The sequence below is a fragment of the Somniosus microcephalus genome, chromosome 9 (assembly GCF_052327205.1).
Source record: "Somniosus microcephalus isolate GS21.2 chromosome 9, FLI_Smic_1.0, whole genome shotgun sequence".
NCBI lineage: Eukaryota > Metazoa > Chordata > Chondrichthyes > Squaliformes > Somniosidae > Somniosus > Somniosus microcephalus.
In genome coordinates this window covers 90266348-90290580 of record NC_140995.1, presented here as the reverse complement: position 1 = coordinate 90290580, position 24233 = coordinate 90266348, and the positions used below count along the sequence as shown (strand labels likewise).

Sequence of the window (24233 nt, the reverse complement as noted above, 5' to 3'; positions counted from 1 at the left end):
GTTTAGGCCATCAATTATTAAATAATTGCCTTAAGAGATAGAAACAATAAAAGTAAAATGGATCAATTAACAGAATGAATACAGTAATAGTTGATTTCTCATCTGTACTAAACAGTTTCAAAGTAATAAAGTCCTGAAGCCGTAGTAATTTTCATAATCGTGGACCAAATATCTGTGAAAAAAAGTTTTTAATGAAAGAAAGACATTCCATAGTCCTCCATTTGCCTTCAACCTACAAGGTGGTACAAAAAGGGAACTAAAGAATATGGGCAGACAGCTAGTTTAAAAACTTCTCTTGCCTTTTGATGTCAAACTGGAAAAAGGAACGGTGAAAAATCACAATTCAAACCGTGAGTTTAAAAAAAAAATCTATTCACAGGTGTTAGCAGTCAAGCCCCTTCCTTCTGTGGTTCACAACAACGTGTTGAGTAAGCACAGGACACTTCGCAGTGTAGTATACGGAACAGACTTTATTCATAAAAAATCACGGGATTGGGGGTAATATTCTGGCATGGATAGAGGATTGGCTATCTAACAGAAGGCAGAGAGTTGGGATAAATGGTTCATATTCAGACTGGCAATCAGTAACCAGTGGTGTTCCGCAGGGGTCAGTGCTGGGTCCCCAACTCTTTACAATCTATATTAACGATTTGGAGGAGGGGACCGAGTGTAACACGTCAAAGTTTGCAGATGATACTAAGATGGGAGGGAAAGTAGTGAGTGAGGAGGACATAAAAAACCTGCAAGGGGACATAGACAGGCTAAGTAAGTGGGCAGAGATTTGGCAGATGGAATACAATACTGGAAAGTGTGAGGTTATGCACTTTGGCAGGAAAAATCGTAGAGCAAGTTATTATCTTAATGGCAAGAAACTTGAAAGTACTGAAGTACAAAGGGATCTGGGGGTCCTGGTGCACGAAACTCAAAAGGTTAGTATGCAGGTGCAGCAAGTGATTAAGAAGGCCAATGGAATGTTGGCTTTTATTGCTAGGGGGATAGAATATAAAAATAGGGAGGTATTGCTTCAGTTGTACAAGGTATTGGTGAGACCGCACCTGGAATACTGCATACAGTTTTGGTGTCCATACTTAAGAAAGGACATACTTGCTCTCGAGTCAGTACAAAGAAGGTTCACTCGATTAATCCCGGGGATGAGGGGATGGACATATGAGGAGAGGTTGAGTAGATTGGGACTCTACTCATTGGAGTTCAGAAGAATGAGAGGCGATCTTATTGAAACATATAAGATTATGAAGGGGTTGGATCGGGTGGATGCAGGGAGGATGTTCCAGATGATGGGTGAAACTAGAACTAGGGGGCATAGTCTTAGAATAAGGGGCTGCTCTTTCAAAACTGAGATGAGGAGGAACTACTTCACTCAGAGGGTGGTAGGTCCATGGAATATGCTGCCCCAAAAAGCTGTCGAAGCTACATCATTACATAAATTTAAAACAGAAATAGACAGTTTCCTAGTAGAAAAGGGAATTAAGGGTTACGGGGAGCGGGCAGGAATTTGGACATGAGTCTAGGTTCGGATAGGTCATGGCCCTGTGGGTAGCGGAGCGGGCCCAGGGGCCGTGTAGCCTGATCCTGCTCCTGTTTTCGTGTGTCTAATGCTGTTAGATTCAGGAGATAGTCCTGTCATAGTGGATTGGCGGTTAGGATCAGATCAGCCATGATCTTATTGAATGGCGGAATAGGCTCGAGGGGCCAATTGGCCTACTCCTGCTCCTATTTCTTATGTTCTTATGTTCTTATACCTGGGATGAGGGATCAACTCAACCTGGATCAGAGACTGGCTTTTCAGTTTCTGTATCTAGGGTTTCTAAGTTAACCAATTAAAAATAAAATTACCACTTCAACCTAACACATAGATCTTGCATTGTATGATAGTGATATTTCCAACTTTAACAATTTTCTCAATGAACACCACACTGGTCGCATTACCCGTTTATCCAGAATTTCACTTCAGGGGTATTGGATTGGCAATTGGCTAAGAGTCAGGAAGTGAAAGGAGCACCGCCCCAGGTGATCCCAGGTTCACATACGCACAATGCTGGGCGCCGTGGGGCAGTGCGCTGCACACAACTCTGCAGCGTTTGAAAGCAAGTTCTCGAATGGGGGTTCGCACGAGGTAAGTGCGGATTTCCTTGCGATGTCGCCGGCGTACTCCTTAGCTATGCCGCTGACCGCGAATCCAGGGCCATTGTGGGTTTTTTTGCCAATTGAATGTAGTCAGTAAAGGACATTATTATTGCTTTTTTTTTTTTTTAAAAAAAGGTTTTTATTTTGGTTGTCATTTAAAGAAATTTGGCCCTGAATTTTCACGGGAATTGTTCTCATTTCCTGGCATAATTTTGGCATAGAGCAGCAGAACCCCCGTAAAAATGGTTTTGTGGGGATTCTGCCCAAGAGGCAGCAGGAGACTGGGAGAGCCCTCAGAAATTCAGCATCTTTGTCGTTGTTGGTCAACTGTTATTAACTTAAATCCTTCTTGGGAGTCTGTTACCTTTATGATAATTGAAAGTCTTGGCATAATGTATGTTGGTTGATTTTCAGTACTGTGTGAATCGATCTTGGGGCCTGAATGAGTTGTAATCCTCAGAAACAATTGTGTTTTGTTGTGGAAGTTGCTTGTGTTGCTCCATGTCCAGATAGCTTGGCTCTCTTTCTTGTACGGAGTCCCATTTTTCAGTGTTAATAGTATGTTGGTTTGAAAGATTGATATGCAAGTCATTTTGTCCTTTTTAACAATGGTGTATTTTAATGTTAAGGGTTTATTTGTGTGCGTGTGGAGGGGCGTTGGGATTGTATTAGATCAAATTTGGGTCATTTTTGAGCAGTATTATTGTACTGGTCACAAGCCATTTCCACATAATCTTTGATTCCTGGGACTAGGGACAGGGTCACTGGCAAGGCTCGGAAGCTAAGCAGAGCCAGGCCGGGTTAGTACCTGGAGGGGTGACCATCAGGGAAGACCAGGTGCAGAAGGTCACGGAAGGAGCCCCGGGAGGGGCGGCTGGTGAGCAGGCCTGGGCGTTGGGCTGAAGATTGTCGGACAGGAGGAATGATGGAAATGGAATGGCGGCACGCATAGACGCAGCGGCTTGGCTTCTCCCAGGACGGTGCTATTTACGTTTAATGTTAATGTTATTTGTACTGGACTCATGGGAGCTTGCAAGATCACATTTCGTTGTTCATGTACTTGCACAATGACAATAAAGTTGAATTATTATTATATTATGTGGTTCACAGCGGCATTGTTTCTTGACATTTTGTTGCTAGGTGTTGATAAAGTTTTGAGAAGCATAATCCCAGGTTATAAATTCCACACCTCTTGCAGAAACAAATATATTTTGCTCATTCTGCTTTATTTTACTGTCTTCCAGTTTATTGTGTTTTTCACCTGCAGTAGTATCCTGGCCAATAGCAATATCGGTTTGGCTCAGTTGATAGAAGTCTCACCTCAGTCAGAAGCTTGTGGGTTCGAGCACCACCAAATGATACTCTAGTGCATTCCTCCAGGAGTGCGGCAGCATCAAAGTATCATCCTTCAAATAAGATGTTACGTTGAGGTCCCGTCTGTTAGTTCAGGTGAATGTTAAAAGTCCCATGGTGCTATTCATAGAAGGTCATGAACCTCTCCCGGTGTCATGGCCAACATCCATCAACAAATGTCACCAAAACGCACATTAACTGGTCACTTCACTGCCCTTCACTGATGCAGAATGACTGCCACATTTGCCTACATAATGAATTAATTCACTGTGGAACACGTTGAGATATTTCACTGATGCATTTAATAGGCAGCTTGTCACACATCTGTCTTTCCTCCTCCCCCACCCCACTTTTTTCCATTTGGTCACATCCTGCTTGTACGCCGTGCGATTAGGGGGAAAAGATTTTATTTTATTTTACTGGCTGGTACAGAATCATACTTCAGCCCCTATAGCCTACAAACTACTGTTGGCAGTATCAGCTGGATGCTTAATGAGTTTGTACAATATTCAAAAGCAAAGTACTGCAGATGCTGGAAATCTGAAATTAAAAAAAGAAATTCTGGAAATACAGTACTCAGCAGGTCAGGCAGCACCTGTGGAGAGCGAAACAAAGTTAACGTTTCAGGTCGCTGACCTTTCGTCAGAACTGATAGAAGTTAGTTAGAGATATAAAAAGACTTGCATTTATATAGCGCCTTTCACGACCACCAAACGTCCCAAAGTGTTTTACAGCCAATGAAGTACTTTTTGAGGTGTAGTCACTGTTGTAATGTGGGAAACGTGGCAGCCGATTTGCACACAGCAAGCTCCCACAAACAGCAATGTGATAATGGCCAGATAATCTGTCCCAGAGATGTTTATTGAGGGATAAATATTGGCCAGGACACCGGGGATAACTCCCCTGCTCTTCTTCGAAATAGTGCCATGGGATCTTATGTCCACCTGAGGGGGCAGACAGGGCCTCGGTTTAACATCTCATCCGAAAGCTGGCATCTCCGACAGTGCTGCATTCCCTCAGTACTGCACTGGAGTGTCAGCCTAGATTTTTGTGCTCAAGTATCTGGAGTTGGACTTGAACCCACAACCTTCTGACTCCGAGGCGAGAGTGCTGCCAACTGAGCCACAGCTGACACTAAATTGAATAGATCGGGGAATTTGTGGCTATGAAAACTGGCAGATTATAAATACGCAACTGGCTCACTAACATCCTTCAGGGAAGGAAACATGGTACTCTTAAACAATCTGGTCCATATGGGATTCTAGTCCCACGCTACGTGGTTGATTCTTACTGCCCTATAGACAACAAGGGATGGACAGTAAATACTGCCTGGCCAATATTGCCCACATCGCAAGGAGAAAAAAAAAGTTAATCTTACTGGAGTAAATGCAACTCTGTTAGCTTGAGTCAATACTCACCGTCTTTGAAAGAGGATTGCTTTGTGGCAGGTGTGGTGGAACCTTTCACAGGTTCAAAAAGGCCAACATCAGCATCTACTTCCTCATCAAAAAGTGTGAACTTAAGTTTAGTCTTCAGGTTAGAAGACTCCGCATTCTTCAATCTATAGCTGAAAAAAAAGGCAGAATGTTAGGGAATCGGGTCATTAAGGCCAAATGCCCAAAATAAATTAAACATGTTAATGCCTTTACAGTTTAATTTTGATGATCATGATCTTTAAAAAGTGATAGCTGCAACATCTGCAAAGGAGTCCCAGCTGAATGAGGTGAACTGGATGACCTGCTATTTTAAAAAGGTTCAATTTTATCCAAGCATTAGAAAAGTGGGATTTTTAAATCCATGTGAAGTAACACTCTGATTATAGATCATAAAACACTACAGGCATAAAAATTCACAGGCTGTCGCAGTTGCTCACAATTATTAATATTCATTATTGGGTAATGTTCTCACCAATTTTAAAACCTTTGTCCCCGTAATATTTTTGGGAGCATTTTCCACTTCTTCCGTATTTTTTAAAAATTGTATTTTCTGGTGTTTACATTCACCCACTATGTATTTTTATGAAGCCATTGTACATTTAAACTATGCGGTGCTTGTGGAAGAAGTACATGATTCTACTTTTTTGGACGGGCATGGGGAAAGGAGTCGAGAGAATTTAAAAAGGTGGAAGCAATTTATTTTTAGTCTCTCGAGTTCAGCTGAGCCAGAGAACAAGAATTTGAATATATTAATGGCTTAACACCTGCTTCAGACGAAGTCTTTTGCCCTCACCAATATATTTTCACTTAGCCTTTCAGTGCTCAAGCATTGAATGATTTTATTAAAAAAGTTTTGTCAACTGCCTTTGTTTTACAAGATGGAGGTGAGACCATACTTCATAAAGTCACCTTATCCTAGCTTTCAGCATCATATAACAATAGGACCTTCCCTTGCCTTCCTGCGATTGGTTTCCATGTGAAAGAGGAAACAGTCTGCACAGGTTTAAATGTGCAGCTGGCATCTTCAGCCAGGAAACATCTTACTGCCCTCCCACCGACAGTGTATACCTTAACAGGGGAAGAGTTATGGGCGAGAAGGTCAAGAAAAATACAGGATTACACTGATGCCTATTTTAGTACAATGCAGCACTACTGAAAGAAGCAGAAAAGGCAATTATGGATAACAAAATGCAATAGGAATGTTAGCTTATGTAATATTTTCACATTGTGTCACTTTCCTTTAGTCATACCGTTACACAGCAAGTTGATCAAACTGACATTCTGACTCTAGCTGTTTTCACTGTTGTGAAAAAATATTTACAGCCATCAGCAAATCCATCAGGTAAATTATGACTGAAGTCATGGATTCATTAACAATTGCTTCTAACATATAAAACAAGCAATTATTACTGTAAATCCTGCAGCTGTAATGCTGAATTGATGAAATACTAGATCAAATTTTTGTTCCCCTCAATTTTCTCCCCTCTCATCCGGATTCATGCTGGAGTATGGTTACACGAGCAGCAACAGTCTTCAGGATCATCCAGGCAGCTATATTTAAGCCGAGAGAATTGGCAGACCTATACCACCAGGAATGCCCATTCCCTGGGCACCAAGGGGGAGAACTGGACGAAGCACCAAATGCTAGTGGGGGGAGGAGCAAGTGGCAGTGGCATCAGATGAGCTGCAACAGGGAGGAAAAGAGGGCAAGAGTCAGATGGGCAGCTGTTGCAGGACTTAACCAATTCTTGCCTTACAGGGGCTGCGTACTGAGCTGCACTCAAATCAGCAGAAGCTCTTCTTGGAGCCTTTTGGATAACCTGTAAAAGCTCCCTGCACAGAATATTCAGTAGCACTGCTCCAACATCCAAGTAAGCATGAGGGGTTGGGGAAATGGAGTGCATTTCATATATTGATTGCTCTCAGTGAAGAACTTCCTTATCATCAGTCCTAAATGTGCCTTATACTAGTTTGAACCCATGTCCCCTTGTCCTACTCTTGCAAGTTCATTTAAAGTACCTAATTAATTATCTTATATTCTACAGTTTAAGCTGCATCGTATATTGGCTTGGTCGATTGCTGCTCTGCATTGGTTGGACACATTAAGCCTATTCCTAAGGTCTCTCGCAACATCATCTTTCGCTATTTCAACACCATTTGCCTATTTCTAATCTATTGGCATCCCTCTAGTATCCAGCGACAATAGTCAATGCCTTGAAAATCTCCTCCCTAATGTTTAAGCTTTTTCGGAAAAATACCATCTATCCCTGGGATTTTAGTTTTGAGCCCTTTTAATCTATCGAGGACTTCCATTTCATTTGTACCGAAGTCATAGGGCCAGATTTTCAGTGTGCCGTGAGGCAGGCTTTCAGGCGTGCGGGGGGGCAAAAATCCCGAATTCGGGGGTCCCGACACCATCCCGCCCAAAACCCGCCTCCACGTAAGTTTCAAGGGAGGTGGGTACCTACCCCGCACTGGGACCCGCCGACCCGAGGCGGGAAGGGATTAGTGCCAATTAATTGCCTGTTTAACAGGTAGTTACCAGGCAGTTTTTAGCCTAATCCCTATTTTGAGGGGTGTCGTGTGGGATTCCCGACGGCTCCAAACCACGCTAGGTTAGAGCAGGCGGGCCGTCGGGTTGAAGGACTTGGAGGGGTCGCGATGTCGGTGTTCAGGCGAGTGATGGGTGCATGAGTGCAAAGGTAAGTGTTTTTGGTGTGTCTAAAGAAGTTTTACTTACCTGTACTTACCTTAACAGCCTTTCTTCCTCTAGGCGTCGGGAGTCCATCACTCAGCCGGAACTGAAAGCTGAATGGCTGCGATCTGTCAAAAGTGACAGCCTTCAGCGCCGGTGAGAGTTCTAACTGAGTCTGTGTAGAAGGACACAGGTTAGAAGTCAGACTGTCAGTGTTTGACAGCTTCAAACAGCTGTGAAACACTGATATTTCATCTGTCAAAAACTCGTGACGTCACCTGTTGCCGGGTGGCCCTTAATTGGCCTGCTGAGCCCGCTGGACGGGCTCAACAAGGTCAATCAAGGAAAAATCGCGTCGATTGGCCGGACGTCGATGGAGGCGGGACTAAAACCCGGAAGTTGTAGTCCCGCCTCCTTCCCGACAGCTTAATGAAAATCCAGCCCATAATGTTTTCCTTAGATTATCTCTGTTTGGCAAGTGCAGGTTACTGATGGATTCTCATGAATATTTGGAGAATATTAGAATGTTTATTGTTGAGTTGATCTTCAGGTTTGAGCTATTTGCACCTTTCCTGGTTCTCGTCTCCTCTTTGACTGCCCTCTTACTGTTGAAGTACTGAAAGAATCTATTATTTTTACGCTTTGCATCTGCAACTATAATTCCTCCCTGGATCGCTTTGCCCTTCTGATTACCCTTTTAACTGGTCTCTGCATGTTCTTGTATTTATCCAAGTGAACCCATTCTCCCTGCAGAATTTGAAGAGGTTATTTTTCCACTTTTATTTTGTTGATGATTCTAGGTATGTATTTATTCTACATGCTTAACATTATGCCTTTCATGGTGCTCTACTGAAGTGTTGAGCAACCTTCCCCAGTCAATGTGCTTAAATGTTCCCTCACGTCTTTGAAGTTTGCCCTTTTAAAATTATACACATGGCTCTTGGTCTTGGCATTTTTGAATCCCAGATCATTGCATGGGTCAAAACAAACTTACATCTTGAAGAAAATCTAGCAATCTGTCTGCCTTGGGTTGATGACTTTGTTGATAAGAATACTTTGTTTATTGCCTGGACAGTTAACCCCGTAGATGCCGTTTCTAGCTTTACAAAAGTTTAAAAAATCCATCTTGACACAATGTTCTACTAATAATGTCACATCAAGACCATGAACATAAATGGCTAAGAATTTTTGCCCCTTGATGGACACTGGAATTGCTGTGCAATCCACTAATGGTTGTTGCTCTGTAAATCTCCAGCATGTGACATCCACATTTTATATCCTTCTGTGGAAGTCACATTACACTGCTTTCAGCTACCATTTTACCACACAAAGTCAAAAACACCAAAAAGTGTCAAGAAAACACTACTACTGGTTTGGGATTCTGCCATGAGATGTGGACAAGGAGGATTCCTCTGGAAAATTTGGCTGACTCTCAAGATGCAACAATGAGTTTCTGTTAGTGTAATTTCCAGACTTCTAGCAGAATTTCAATTTGGACACTGGAGGCACTTACAGTTGAAGGACTCTGCAAACGTCTTGGCTTTGAGGGCCACAGGTAGTCCTGACACCTGTAGCCCGTTTGAGAAACCAGTAAGCCCATAACAATTGACTACACCAACTCTAGCATCAGTGAGAAGTGGTTTTTATTGCACTGTGATACTAAAATTGGTGTGTAAATCGAGGTTTTCACTCGTAGTTTGACAGCATACATAATTTAATCTGCATTAAATTGCAGCATTAGCAAAGCACAAATGATTGCTCTGACCATTTACAGTACAAAGTACATTGATAGCCATTGTGAAAGAATCATTTAGAATTAAGTCCCTGTTGTTGCCATAGATATTTAATTCTACAAAAGACAATGTTTGTACAATGGGCATTGTTCCATTCTAACCCATAAATAACTTTCAACAGCCACTCTCCAAGGGATTCATTATTGACTTAAAACAGGAATGTTATTTTTACTAGCCACCATAAAAGGGTGACTCAAATCACTATTTTAAAATTGCTGCATTATTTCTGACAAATCCAGGTCAACATGGGGTTGAAATTCATGAGTCATCCTTTTGTGCACTATTTTAACAATGTTCTTAAATATCAGTTTATTTTAAATAAGACTTAAAATATAAAACTGATTTGCAACTTATATTTTCTTCATGTTTTACATTCATAGTATAGAGGTGGTACCAGCTTAAAACACGAGGAAAGCATTTAGCTGCTTACGCCTTCAAAGAATAAGTGATATTTGTAAAAATAGGCCCCAAAATAATGCAAATTTTAAAAAAAGAGTTGCACTCCCAAAAAACGTATTTTTGTAAGTCCTGCGCCAACTACCTTTTGTTGTCCAATTGGGTGCCATTGAACAGTTACATGCGCAAAAGCAAAATTCTGCGGATGCTGGAAATCTGAAATAAAAACAGAAAATGCTGGAAATACTCAGCAGGTCAGGCAGCATCTGTGGAGAGAGAAACAGAGTTAACGCTTCAGGTCTGTGACCTTTCATCAGAACTGGAAAAAGTTGGAGACGTAGCAGATTTTAAGCAAGTGCAGGGGCAGGGAAAGGGGGAGGGGAGGAAAGAACAAAAGGGAAGGTCTGTGATAAGGTGGAAGGCAGGAGAGATTAAATAACAAAAGGAAATGATAATGGGACAAGTTAAGAAACAAAAGATGAATCTACCTGTGGTATGGTCGCAGTTGGTTAATGCGTCACACCTGTGTACAGTTTAAAAAAAAAGCAGGACTGGAAATTGGGACTGGATGGTCTGATTTAAAACTAGACAGGTGGTCATCCTAAGCATATGGAGTATGGTAGCATAGTGGTTATGTTACTGGACTAGTAATCCAGAGACCTGGACTAATGATCCAGCGACACAAGTTCAAATCCCACCACGGCAGCTGGGGAATTTAAATTCAATTAAATAAATCTGGAATTAAAAAGGTAGCATCAGTAATGGGGACCATGAAACCACCAGATTGTCGTAAAAACCCATGTGGTTCACTAATGTCCCTACAAAAAAACAATAAGAATGCCTAACAGCACTGTGGGAATACCTTCACCACACAGACTGCAATGGTTCAAGGAAGCAGCTCACCATCTTCTCAAGGACAATAAATGCCCACATCCCATGAATTTTTTTAAAAAAGAACACTGGATTCTTAAGTTCTCAAAGCCTTGCACTTTTTTTCCTCTATGATATGGTATTTTTCAACCACACAGTGCCAAGTGCAATGCTGCCAGTATTTATCCAATTTCAAAAAAGGGCTCTACCCCAACAAAACCACCTGAATGCTATAGTCGGATGACGTTAACATTATGTGACCCCTACAAATGCAACTGCAAACAACTCCAACAATGTTTACCCCAAAAGGCCAAACACCACACAATCTTCTGGTTTTGTGCGTGTGCGTGTACGAGACAAAAACAGAAAGCATATCTATACTCTCCACTCCCATCACAGTGAGCACAGTACCTGTATTATGCCAGTTCCAATGTTATAACGGCACCATCAAATGTTTCCCAAATAACCCAAATCATCAAAAACATTTTGGCCACATAATGGCCCAGAAATTTGGGTCGGGTGCTTCCCGCGGGTGTAAGCCCCCGACCTGCACTTACCTTGCGCGCCGGCCGTTGAGCTGTGGGCCCCCGTGTAATTACGATCCTGGGCCTCCTCCAACTGCCGGCACGCAGTGCTTGCTTATCCCAGGGGCGCAGTTAGTTCGATGCGTCCCCTGGGATCACGTGGGCCATGGAGAGCCAATGGTAGAAGGGAATGCTTCATTCATAAGTAGACAGCCCTTCCTGTCAAACTTAAATACTATAAGCCCCAAAACATCACTAAATCTTCAAATAATTTTTTTTTTTTTTTTTTTTTTAAATCACATTTTTTAAATAAACTATAAATTACATGAAATAACTATTTTAAACAATAATTTACATTTTTGAAAAAATAATTTTATTTTCTAACAGAGCTAAAAATAAACTTACCTTTCTTTAAAATATTTAAAAATAATAAACCTGTGGGAAAAAATGTTTTAATTTTAATTAATTCACCACTTACCTTGTAAAAAGCAGTCACAAGGCCTGCTTTTTACATGTCTAACTTCTGGAGACTTACCTTCCCGGGAAAACCTACAAAAAAAATGCAAGTTCAATGCGCACGCGCTGCCTCTCCCGCGCACGCGTTCCACCTCTGAACCCCTTCTTTCAGGGGAACGGAAGTGCCGGTTTCCCGTGCATCGCCGTAAGTAGCGCCCCGGCTGTAATATTGGGTGGTGCCCCCCGACTAAGCGCCGGACGTTACGTCCGCCGGGGTCGGGGGGGGCCTACCTGCGGCTGGGGTGGCGCTAGTTAATGGGGAGGTGGCGGGCGGCCATTTTTGTTGCTGGCCGCCTGCCAGCACCTGCCCCCATTGCTGGCCCTGGCCCCCGTGAAGCCCCCCCCCCCCCTGCGGGGTGCCGGCTGTTCTGTAAGCCCGGCACTCCTCGTGTGCTGGGCTCGTTTGCTGGCACTCCCGATCCCTGGTTGGACACGCTGCTATGCCAGCACCCCCCCCTTTAAGAAGGGGAGGAAGGCCTGCCGCAGCGCCCCAAGAGGGATGCTTCCAGTAGCGCCCTCCTCCCTCTCGGGGCGCTACCTGGGAAAATCGGCCGCGGGAGCGCTAACTTTTTCAGGGCTCTAAAAATACCAAAGGGGGCGCTACCCAATTTTTAGCCCTAGTAATCATGCCAAGTTTCTGAGCCACAGAAATTGATGGGAAAAAAAAAATCACAAAAATTTATCTAAGAAACACCAACTTAGTGTAATTACAATCTAATTCCTCAGCAAGAGTTGTCTTCGAGCTCTGTAGTTTGGCTATTGTGCAGTGCATTTATCTGGCTGCTTTTTCCACTATGCCAACACGGTTTGTATTTGTGTTGCAAATTTCCAGTAACTGCTTCAATTGGAGTTATTTGATTGAGTTTCAAAATAAACACTAAGTATTACCCTCAGATCTATCTGAAGCGTAGTGGAGTCTCAACAGGCCAACACTAATAACCAATGCAAACTTCCAGCCAATTCCAGCTGGAAATCAAAATTCAATGGCTGTCTAGACTGGGTAATTTAAGATTTGCCAGCACATGGGGCAGTCTTCACTTAAAAGTCCTGAGCTATCATCAAAGCACCTTCTTATGAGTGGGATATCCTAAATGGGACCACATTTTACCGGGCTTGACTTCTTGGATCAGAGCTGGTGCAACACATTGCCAAACTACACAAAAACTTGACCATGGTAGGCAACTTAAAAAGAAAATATTTCCCAAACAGCGCTGCGAAAACTAAGTTATAAAGACAGTTTTAATTTTAAAATCCAAGCTGTGACTGGGCAAAACCTACCACTTAAGTACATGCTGTACTATACAATAGCTGACACTACGTTGTTGCTATATTAACATTTAAGGCATGATCTGTCTCACTGCTTTAGACTTTGGTGCATTTACAGGTAACCATTCTGAAAATAGGTACAAAACAGAAACCACTTGTTTCAATATACTTGTTTTGCCACGTACCATTGAATGATGACATCATCAGATCTATGTGGAATGCATCAGTGGGATGTGGAATGTGTGCGGGAGTTAAGTGAACAACAGTAGACAGTTATGGGGTGCTTCACTAATTTGGTTATTATAACTATTAATTCAGTCCCATCACCGTTAAACGTAAAGTTTAAAAGCAGATAGTAATAAAACTGCAAAAAAAAAATAGGTGCTGTGGAACAGAGCACAGCCATAGATATAGGGTTACACTCAAAATTCCTGATCTTTGTAATGCCATTTGTGGGGTGCCCATTTGCAGGTTAGATGCATTCCTACAGGGAAAGAAGCAAAAATCAGTTATTTACCCTGAGCAACTCTTCTGTATCTTCCAGCAGTCAGCTGTAGAGCTGAACTGGCAGAGAATTTAGAGTAAGAGCCCCACTCAACCTCTTAGCTGGTGATAGTGTTTGGTGTGGAGAGACTGAGGAAAAAATAAACTTACCAGAAAAAATGATAATAGAACCACAATTAACATAATTGAAACATTTACTTAAAGCTTTAGGCCTAGAAATTCAGTATAGCCACGTTTGGGGCGCTACAGCATGGTGTTCACTAACTTTTGCGCCCGGCGCAACTTAGCGCCACCTTCGCCGATATTCAGTTGCGTCGCCCCAAGAGGTTGCTGCTGCGCTAAAGCAGGCAATGCACGACTATCATTAGGCGCTAAGCCGGCGATCCGGGGCGCAAACACCGAAGGCGGGCGCAGCGCAGGTGCGGCAAGTTGCTCATTGAGGGCAGACAGTCAGGCGCCGGTCAGCACTTAAAGGGGGAGGGTGGAATTGCTTGGCTGCCACGCCCTGCACACTGCAGCCCTAAGGCAAGGCCTGAACACTGCTTCTGGAACAGCTCCACGCCCAGGAGAATGGAGAAGGCCAGGGAGAGAGCGCAGCGCTTCGGCGAGGGTGACCTGAGGCTGCTGGTTGGCGCAGTGGACCGCAGGCGCCATATCCTCTTCCCTGAGGGTGGCAGGAGGCCGCTGCCCGCCGAATATCGGAAAGCATGGAGGGATGTGACAAACCGGGTCACGTCCAACAGCGTGGTTGGCAGGACACGAACACAGTGCCGGAAAAAATTCAACGACCTCACTCGGGTTGTCAGGGTGAGTACCCTTTCCAGTATCCTCCTCATCCCTGCATGTGCACCTCACTTTATAGCCAAACAGGTCTGAAAGCCCTAATGGCCAGCCCTCATCCAGCAGCTATGGGACTGTCATGAAAAGCACTTGCGCAATCAGGACTTTAGACAGTCAGGGCTATTCGACCATGGGAGGCAGCGCGGGCAAGATCAGGGCTTGACACTGTCAGGGCTAATCGAACATGGGAGGCAGTGCGGGCAAGATCAGGGCTTGACACTACTTAGAGGCAGGCCTTTCTCTTGCAGGCCAAGCTGGCACATAACAGAAGACAGCAGCGACAGACCTGACCTGACCTGACCTGAAACAGCTGAGCGACCTCGAGCAGCGAGTGGAGCGGATCGTGGCAGGCCGGCTGAGTGGCCCCGTCGCCACTGGATATGCTGACCCTGTTCTGGGCACCAATGGTAAGGTCATCACCTTTTTGACCTCTCCCTTTCCACTTGCGCCTCACACCAGCATCCTTTGCCACTATCGAACCAATGCAGTGCACAGCAGCACTCATGCCTCCCTCGCTGCCGCCCTGTCCTCACTCTTAAGCAACTCTTGTGCCTCCCTGCTTTCAGATGGTGACTCGCCAGGTGAGGAGGCGGCCCCTCAAGCTGGCACTGTGTCCGAGTCAGACATAGAGAAGGAGGAAGAGGAAGCCAGCCCATCAGGGAAACCCTCAGCCGAGGCAGCCCATGACCATGATGGTGACACGTCTTCCCTGGAGGGGAGCAGGGGGGAAGGGTCGGAGGATAGTGAAGCTCCGGGGACCAGCGGGCTGCAGCAACGCGGGAGGGGTGGGGGAAGCTCGGCGGCCTTCTCCCCGGAGGGTGAGTGCGGCCTCCAGTCCTGCTACGGTGAGCGCAGAGGAGGTGCGGCTCCTAGCGGAAATGGGCGCCCAGGCTGAGCGCAGGCACACTGAGCTCATGGCTGCAGTGGCAAGGATGCCTGACTCCATAGAGTCACTGGCAAGGAGTGTGCAGGAATTCGGGGCAGCACAGGCCAGGAGTCTGCAGGACATGGCGGCAGCACAGGCTAGGAGTCAGCAGGACTTTGCTGCTTCACAGGCGGCTTCTAGCCAAGTGCTCAGTCGTGCCGTGCATTCACTGGCTGCTATCATGCAGCCACAGACCAGGGCCACACGGGCACTAACTGCTGCCACACTCGCTGGATCGGCCAGGCATCGCCGGGGCACTTGCTGTGCCGCAGCAGCCCAGCAGTCTGTGCCTCAGCAGATTGCTGCGCATGCTGCAGTGCTGGCCCGTGCGCGTGCCAATGTATCAGCCGACCAGGGAGTGCCTGTGATCAGTCAGGTTGGCAGCATTCCTGCAGCCAACACTGTCACTCCTTCATTGCAGCTGCCACCAGCTGTTGGACAGACTGCTGCTGCCCAAGCAGAGTTGGAGCAGTCAGCAGCCGGCCCCTCCAGGCCCAGAGCTGGTCCAGGCCGACCCCCAAGGGCATCTGTCGTCTCACCATCTGACCCTCAGCAGCCTTCCCCAGCCTTGCTGCAGCCACTGGGGTCCCATTGAGGAGGAGCTGCAGGGCGGGTAGGGGCCAGTCACGGAAGCGAAACGGATCACCCTCGCAGAGGAAAAAGTAGGTGGTGTAGCCAAATGTTTTGTTTTACTTATAAAAGCCGAGACTGGTGTATTTGTTTCATATTTAAAGGCCGAGACTGGTCTATTTGTTTTACTTGTAAAGGCCGAGACTGGTGTATGTGTGTTTTTGGGTGGGGGGGGGGGGGGGGGGGGTAGAGTTTCTCTCCATTGTGTCATGTGGGAAGGGCACAGAGGTATCATAGTAAAAAAAATTCTTAAATCGCACTGTCCATGCTTTCTTTTGGAAGTCCTGGTTGCCCTGCTCGGCTGAGGGCTTGTGGAGCGGCTACATTCATCTTCTGCCATTGGCACAAGCCATTCCCTGAGAGGGGGCCTAGAACCGACTTGCAATAAGCCACCGACGGGTGGCCCTTGCGGCCCTTGCACTTTCTGCCTCCCTCCTGTGCTGGTCGTCCTCCTCCTCTGGTGGTCCTCCAATGTCTGCTGGCAGTGGCTGAGTCCTGCGGATAGCCAGGTTGTGCAGCATGCAGCACACGACAACGAAATGGGAGACTCGCTCAGGCGAGTACTGTAGGGCTCCTCCGGAACGATCCAGACAGCGGAACCGTTGCTTCAGCACGCCGATTGTTTGCTCAATGATGTTCCTGGTTGCTTGATGGCTGTCATTGTATCCCTCTTCAGCAGGGGTGCTGGGCGCACGGAGCGGGGTCATCAGCCAGGTGCACAAAGGATAGCCTTTGTCCCCGAGAAGCCATCCTCGTGGGTGAGGCTGGGCCTCGAACATGTCTGCCACAGAAGTCTGGCGCAGGATGAAGACATCGTGGCTGCTGCCTGGAAAGCGGGCATTGACAGCTAGGATGAGCTGCCTGTGGTCACACACCAACTGCACGTTGAGCGAATGGTAGCCCTTCCGGTTGCGGTAATCCTCGCATTCTCTAGAGGTGCCCGCAAAGCCACATGCGTGCAGTCAATGGCGCCCTGCACCATGGGGAAGCCCGCTAATGCTGCAAAGCCCATTGCACGCTGTTGCTGCTTGTCAACGGTCATGGGGAAGGAGATGAACTGACGTCTCCTTCTGAAAAGGGCATTGGTCACCTGGCGGATGCAGCAATGTACCGCAAACTGGGAGATATTGGAAATGTCCCCAGTAGCGGATTGGAAGGAGCCGGTGGCATAGAAGTTGAGAGCCGCCGTCACCTTCACTGCCACCGGCAGAGACGTCCTGCTCCTCAGCTGTAGCTGCAGATCTCCGCGAAGCAGATGGCAGATCTCAGTGACCACCGGCCTTCTGAATCGCAGCCTCCGAACACACTGCTCCTCAGACATGTTCAGATATGAGAACTGCTGGCGGTATACCCTGGGTGGGTAAGGCCTCCTTTACCGACGCCTGTTGCCCCTTCTCCGTCTGGCCATGACTGGCACTCTCTCACGGCGTCTCTGAGCCCTTTGAATGCAATGGAGAAGCCCAATGTTTCCACCCATTGCAGCCCCCATTATATGTTTCCAATCAATGCTATGACTCTGAAGTTAAAGACAAGTGCAAAGCTGTGGCCTGAAGCCACAAGTACCTGTGCGTGTGTTGAGCCAAACCAGAAAGCTCTCTACCTTTGTCTCTCTCCAAAGATCCGTCTCTCACAAAGAAGGAGTGGTGCAAAATGGCTGCCATTTATACTGCAGGAGGAGTCCCCTTTAATTAGCACCCCCCGCGCCCCGCAGCGACTGGGAACCGTTCCCCTCTACCAGTCGCTTGGGGCGCCAGGCGCACAATAGGCCGGCGCCACTGAATTTCCGGTTTGGGGCGCACAAAGGGCGTTGCACCATGAAATGACGTCAGGATCTGCGCGCGCAAAGGTTTTGCGCTGCCGCTAAATCTTAACTGAAGTTCGCGAGAGGCGCAGATCACGCTGCGCCTGGGCGCTAGCCGCTTAGCACCCCACTTCTCCTCCTCCTAAGGCGCTAGCGGCTGGCGCAAACAACTGAATTTCTAGGCCTTACACTTTAACAAAACTGTACAATGTTTTTTTAAAGCGGATTTCAACTTACAACTTTTGACAATTGTAGAAAAATAACTTAAATAAGCCAATAATGGAAATAGTGTCTAAAATACAGAAGCTGTAAAGCAACATCACACAGTTCTGGTTAATATGCAAAGGAATAAGTATTCTTCTAATTTTCTGGAGTGCATACCTAATCCACGGTACAGGAAACTTTTTTTTAATCCGGCACGGACGGGACCGACGTGGTGCTGGTTCATCAAAAATTCCTGATAACCGAAAGCTATAGTAAAAGATACAGAGCTGAGAGCTCCGTATAAAGCAACAAACCCTGTTGCTTAGCTTCAGAACAATGGCCACAAGTTGCAAGCATCTCTGTAGCTTAGCAACAGCTGCAGCCACACCCTTGCACAGCAACAAATGGAGGAAGGCAAGTAATAAAAGTTACCTGAACCTACTCCTGAATTTTGCCGGTTAACCGAGATTTCCGGTTATTTAGGTGCCGGTAAATTGAAAGTTTCCTGTATATGGAATTTAACATACAGCAGAAGTTGGTTTCCAAGCACACAATGACATGCAGATTTAGATGGAAGATTTTCTAGACTTCAATAAAAAAAAAATCTTGCATTTACTTTTGAAGTGCAATGAATGGTCAGATAAATTTGTTTTTCCTGACGTTAGTTGAGGAAGGAATATTGGTCAGGACATGAGAACTTCCCTATCTTCTTTGAACAGTGCCATGGGGTCTTATATGTTCAATGAGCAGGTCGGTGGGGCCTCGGTTTACAGCCCATCTGCAGCACCTCTTCAGTATCGGTCTAGATTATATACTCGGTTGAAACCGATAACCTTTGGACACAGAAGTCAGACGACTGCCTACTGAACCAAGCTGACTCTTAATGCAAAGTAAGAAACAATATTGGGGTTATTACTGGTTTTATACTGTCAAAACAAACTGCAAGATAGTGAATTTGTGTGAAAATGATAGAATTTTTCCATCAAAGAGATGGATCCATGTTTCTGAATTCAAGATCTAAAAGAATTGTACTCTATTTCTCAATAGGACAATCAAATGAGTCAATGCTCACACACTAGCATTTTCATTTTCACCACAACCTAGGGTTTTTATTTTGCAAAATTACAGTACTTGGGCAGAATAATGTTGTGCAGCATTAGATCACTTGCTGTAGGTATCTGAATGCATCATTTTTGAAATGAATGTTAATTTTTCCATATCACTATCAGCAGTCACCCATTTTCAAACTTGAGTTCACAATCAATTGGCAAACTAGGTTAATATTTAAATATCAGAATGAAGCTTGACAAGTATCAGCATGGATTTATGAAGTCATGTCTGGCTAATCTAGAAGATTTGTTTTGAGGAGGTCACTGGTATATTAGAGGGAAGTGTCTACAGGAGGCCATCCACTTTGTGTCTGAGAAAGACAAAATCAGAATATTTTATCAATGGTGAGGGACTAAGAGCTGTGGGGGAGCAAAGGGTTTTAGGTGTCCATGTACACCTAAAGGGTACAGCGGCATAATGGTTGTTACTGGATTAATACTAAAATTAATAGAAAATGAGAGTTCAAATCCCACTATGGCACTTTGAGAATTTGAATTCAGTTTTATAAAAAAAGCTGTTGGAGTGTCATAAAAAGCCCACTGGTTCCTCAAGGAAGGAAACCTGCTGTCCTTACCTTGTCCGGCCTATGTGACTCCAGTCCCACACCAATGTGGTTGACTTTTTTTTTTAATATTCGTTCCTGGGATGTGGGTGTCGCTGGCAAGGCCAGCATTTATTGCCCATCCCTAGTTGCCCTTGAGAAGGCGGTGGTGAGCCGCCTTCTTGAACCACTGCAGCCTGTGTGGTGAAGGTACTCCCACAGTGCTGTTAGGGAGGGAGTTCCAGGATTTTGACCCAGCGACGATGAAGGATCTCTGCCCTCTGTAGTGGCCCAGTAAGTCACTCAGTTGCATCAAAACCAGAACACCTTTTCAAAGGGAACTAGGAATGGACAATACATGCCGGTGACACCCACATCTGGAAAATGTATAAAAGCTAGAGCACAGGTAATCAAAAGTCTAATGGAATGCAATATAAAAGGAAAGAAGGTATGCTTTCGTATAGAGCCTTAGTCAAAGCACATCTGGACTACTGTATTCAGTTTTCAGACTTGGAGGGGGTGCAGCCATTCTCCAAGCTATGCCCTTGGTTGCCTGTCCATTTAATTCTTTCCATGTTGCTATACTTCCTCTTACACCACACTAGCTGGAGTGCCCGGCGGTGCCGAGGCTTTTCCGACGGCATGTTGTTGTGGGAAGCGAGCGACTGGGGGGGGGGGGGAAGAGAGCGAGCGACTGGGGGGGGGGGGGGGGAAAGAGAGCGAGCGACTGGGGGGGGGGGGAAAAAGAGCGAGCGACTGGGGGGGGGGGGAAAGAGAGCGAGCGACTGGGGGGGGGGGGAAAGAGAGCGAGCGACTGGGGGGGGGGGGAAAAAGAGCGAGCGACTGGGGGGGGGAAGAGAGCGAGCGACTGGGGGGGGAAAGAGAGCGAGCGACTGGGGGGGGGGAAAGAGAGCGAGCGACTGGGGGGGGGGTAAAGAGAGCGAGCGACTGGGGGGGGGAAGAGAGCGAGCGACTGGGGGGGGGAAGAGAGCGAGCGACTGGGGGGGGGGAAGAGAGCGAGCGACTGGGGGGGGGGGAAGAGAGCGAGCGACTGGGGGGGGGGAAAGAGAGCGAGCGACTGGGGGGGGGAAAGAGAGCGAGCGACTGGGGGGGGGGAAGAGAGCGAGCGACTGGGGGGGGGGGGAAGAGAGCGAGCGACTGGGGGTGGGGGGAAGAGAGCGAGCGACTGGGGGGGGGGGAAGAGAGCGAGCGACTGGGGGGGGGGGAAGAGAGCGAGCGACTGGGGGGGGGGGGGGAAGAGAGCGAGCGACTGGGGGGGGGGGGGAAGAGAGCGAGCGACTGGGGGGGGGGAAGAGAGCGAGCGACTGGGGGGGGAAGAGAGCGAGCGACTGGGGGGGAAGAGAGCGAGCGACTGGGGGGGGAAGAGAGCGAGCGACTGGGGGGGGGAAGAGAGCGAGCGACTGGGGGGGGGAAGAGAGCGAGCGACGGGGGGGGGGGAAGAGAGCGAGCGACTGGGGGGGGGAAGTGAGCGAGCGACTGGGGGGGGGAAAGAGAGCGAGCGACTGGGGGGGGGGGGAAGAGAGCGAGCGACTGGGGGGGGGAAGAGAGCGAGCGACTGGGGGGGGAAGAGAGCGAGCGACTGGGGGGGGAAGAGAGCGAGCGACTGGGGGGGGAAGAGAGCGAGCGACTGGGGGGGGAAGAGAGCGAGCGACTGGGGGGGGAAGAGAGCGAGCGACTGGGGGGGAAGAGAGCGAGCGACTGGGGGGGAAGAGAGCGAGCGACTGGGGGGGGAAGAGAGCGAGCGACTGGGGGGGGAAGAGAGCGAGCGACTGGGGGGGGAAGAGAGCGAGCGACTGGGGGGGGAAGAGAGCGAGCGACTGGGGGGGGAAGAGAGCGAGCGACTGGGGGGGGAAGAGAGCGAGCGACTGGGGGGGGAAGAGAGCGAGCGACTGGGGGGGGAAGAGAGCGAGCGACTGGGGGGGGAAGAGAGCGAGCGACTGGGGGGGGAAGAGAGCGAGCGACTGGGGGGGGAAGAGAGCGAGCGACTGGGGGGGAAGAGAGCGAGCGACTGGGGGGGGAAGAGAGCGAGCGACTGGGGGGGGGAAGAGAGCGAGCGACTGGGGGGGGAAGAGAGCGAGCGACTGGGGGGGGAAGAGAGCGAGCGACTGGGGGGGGAAGAGAGCGAGCGACTGGGGGGGGAAGAGAGCGAGCGACTGGGGGGGGAAGAGAGCGAGCGACTGGGGGGGGAAGAGAGCGAGCGACTGGGGGGGGGAAGAGAGCGAGCGACTGGGGGGGGGGAAGAGAGCGAGCGACTGGGGGGGGAAGAGAGCGAGCGACTGGGGGGGGGAAGAGAGCGAGCGACTGGGGGGGGAAGAGAGCGAGCGACTGGGGGGGGAAGAGAGCGAGCGACTGGGGGGGGAAGAGAGCGAGCGACTGGGGGGGGAAGAGAGCGAGCGACTGGGGGGGGAAGAGAGCGAGCGACTGGGGGGGGAAGAGAGCGAGCGACTGGGGGGGGAAGAGAGCGAGCGACTGGGGGGGGAAGAGAGCGAGCGACTGGGGGGGAAGAGAGCGAGCGACTGGGGGGGGGAAGAGAGCGAGCGACTGGGGGGGAAGAGAGCGAGCGACTGGGGGGGGAAGAGAGCGAGCGACTGGGGGGGGAAGAGAGCGAGCGACTGGGGGGGGGAAGAGAGCGAGCGACTGGGGGGGGAAGAGAGCGAGCGACTGGGGGGGGAAGAGAGCGAGCGACTGGGGGGGGAAGAGAGCGAGCGACTGGGGGGGGAAGAGAGCGAGCGACTGGGGGGGGAAGAGAGCGAGCGACTGGGGGGGGAAGAGAGCGAGCGACTGGGGGGGGAAGAGAGCGAGCGACTGGGGGGGGAAGAGAGCGAGCGACTGGGGGGGAAGAGAGCGAGCGACTGGGGGGGGGGAAGAGAGCGAGCGACTGGGGGGGGAAGAGAGCGAGCGACTGGGGGGGGAAGAGAGCGAGCGACTGGGGGGGGAAGAGAGCGAGCGACTGGGGGGGAAGAGAGCGAGCGACTGGGGGGGGGAAGAGAGCGAGCGACTGGGGGGGGGAAGAGAGCGAGCGACTGGGGGGGGAAGAGAGCGAGCGACTGGGGGGGGAAGAGAGCGAGCGACTGGGGGGGGAAGAGAGCGAGCGACTGGGGGGGGGAAGAGAGCGAGCGACTGGGGGGGGAAGAGAGCGAGCGACTGGGGGGGAAGAGAGCGAGCGACTGGGGGGGAAGAGAGCGAGCGACTGGGGGGGAAGAGAGCGAGCGACTGGGGGGGGAAGAGAGCGAGCGACTGGGGGGGGGAAGAGAGCGAGCGACGGGGGGGGGGAAGAGAGCGAGCGACTGGGGGGGGAAGAGAGCGAGCGACTGGGGGGGGAAGAGAGCGAGCGACTGGGGGGGGAAGAGAGCGAGCGACTGGGGGGGGGGAAGAGAGCGAGCGACTGGGGGGGGGGAAGAGAGCGAGCGACTGGGGGGGGGGGGAAGAGAGCGAGCGACTGGGGGGGGAAGAGAGCGAGCGACTGGGGGGGAAGAGAGCGAGCGACTGGGGGGGGAAGAGAGCGAGCGACTGGGGGGGGGAAGAGAGCGAGCGACTGGGGGGGGGGGAAGAGAGCGAGCGACTGGGGGGGGGAAGAGAGCGAGCGACTGGGGGGGGGGGAAGAGAGCGAGCGACTGGGGGGGGGAAGAGAGCGAGCGACTGGGGGGGGAAGAGAGCGAGCGACTGGGGGGGGGGAAGAGAGCGAGCGACTGGGGGGGGGAAGGGGAGGATGGGGATGGGGAGGGGGGTAAGGGGAGGGGGGTAAGGGGAGGGGGGTAAGGGGAGGGGGGTAAGGGGAGGGGGGTAAGGGGAGGGGGGTAAGGGGAGGGGGGAATGGGGATGGGGGAATGGGGATGGGGAAGGGGGGATGGGGGAATGGGGATGGGGGAATGGGGATATGGGGATGGGGATGGGGGGGGGAGGGAGGGAAGGGGAGGGGAGGGAGGGGGGGGGGGAGGGGAAGAGTCCCCGAGCCCCCTGATCCCCGAGGCTTGCCCTCCCCCGAACCCCCTGATCCCCCCCGAACTCCCGAGGTTGGCCCCCCCCCCCAACCCGAACACCCAACCCCACCCACCAAGCACCGAACTCCGGAGGCCCGATCTTCTGAGCACGGCCCCCCGCCCTCCGGAGCCCCGCCCTCCCGAGCCGGCTTCAAGACCGCCGATTGCGGCTGTGAGACGGCTGGCGGGCCCGGTTGCCGGGGTAACCCTTCCCGCTCACCAAGCCCCGGCCGAGATCCGCACTCCCGAGAGCCCCGCCCCCCCCCCACCCCGAGCGGGGAACAGAGAGACGCCGCGTCTCAGCTGCTCCTGCACCCTGACCCTCGTGGCTGACGCCGTTGCCCCAGGTAACGTGACACCAGGGGGCGGGGGGGGGGGGGGGGGGGTGGAGCTTTGCAGAAGCCGTGGGACAATTACGTAGCTCGGGCCTGGCTGGGCAAGAAAGCCCCAGGCTTTCAGGCCTAACAAAAACGGGGAAAGGTAGGAAAAAGAATCTTCAGGTTAGAGAAAATATTTACAAATGAATGAAGTTTTTTTCAAAACAATGTAATGAAAGCAATTCTATTTTGCTGGAAATGTATATTTGAAAGAAAGACGCAGAAAGCAGGAAAAAGAATGGAAGCAAGATGGCAGCGACTCACCTCGGTTCAGAACGATAAGGCCCGCCCACACACGCACCGATT

The 24233-nt window shown here is 49.5% G+C and overlaps 1 protein-coding gene across 1 annotated transcript in view; it reads right to left on the bottom strand.

Moving 5' to 3' along the window:
- The window catches only part of hs1bp3 (HCLS1 binding protein 3), a 151204-nt gene that overhangs the window by 3398 nt on the left and 123573 nt on the right, over positions 1–24233 (bottom strand). The window contains exon 5 of the mRNA XM_085996833.1: positions 4917–5065. Coding sequence (XP_085852959.1) covers positions 4917–5065 — 149 coding nt within the window. The remainder of the gene's footprint in view (positions 1–4916; positions 5066–24233) is intronic.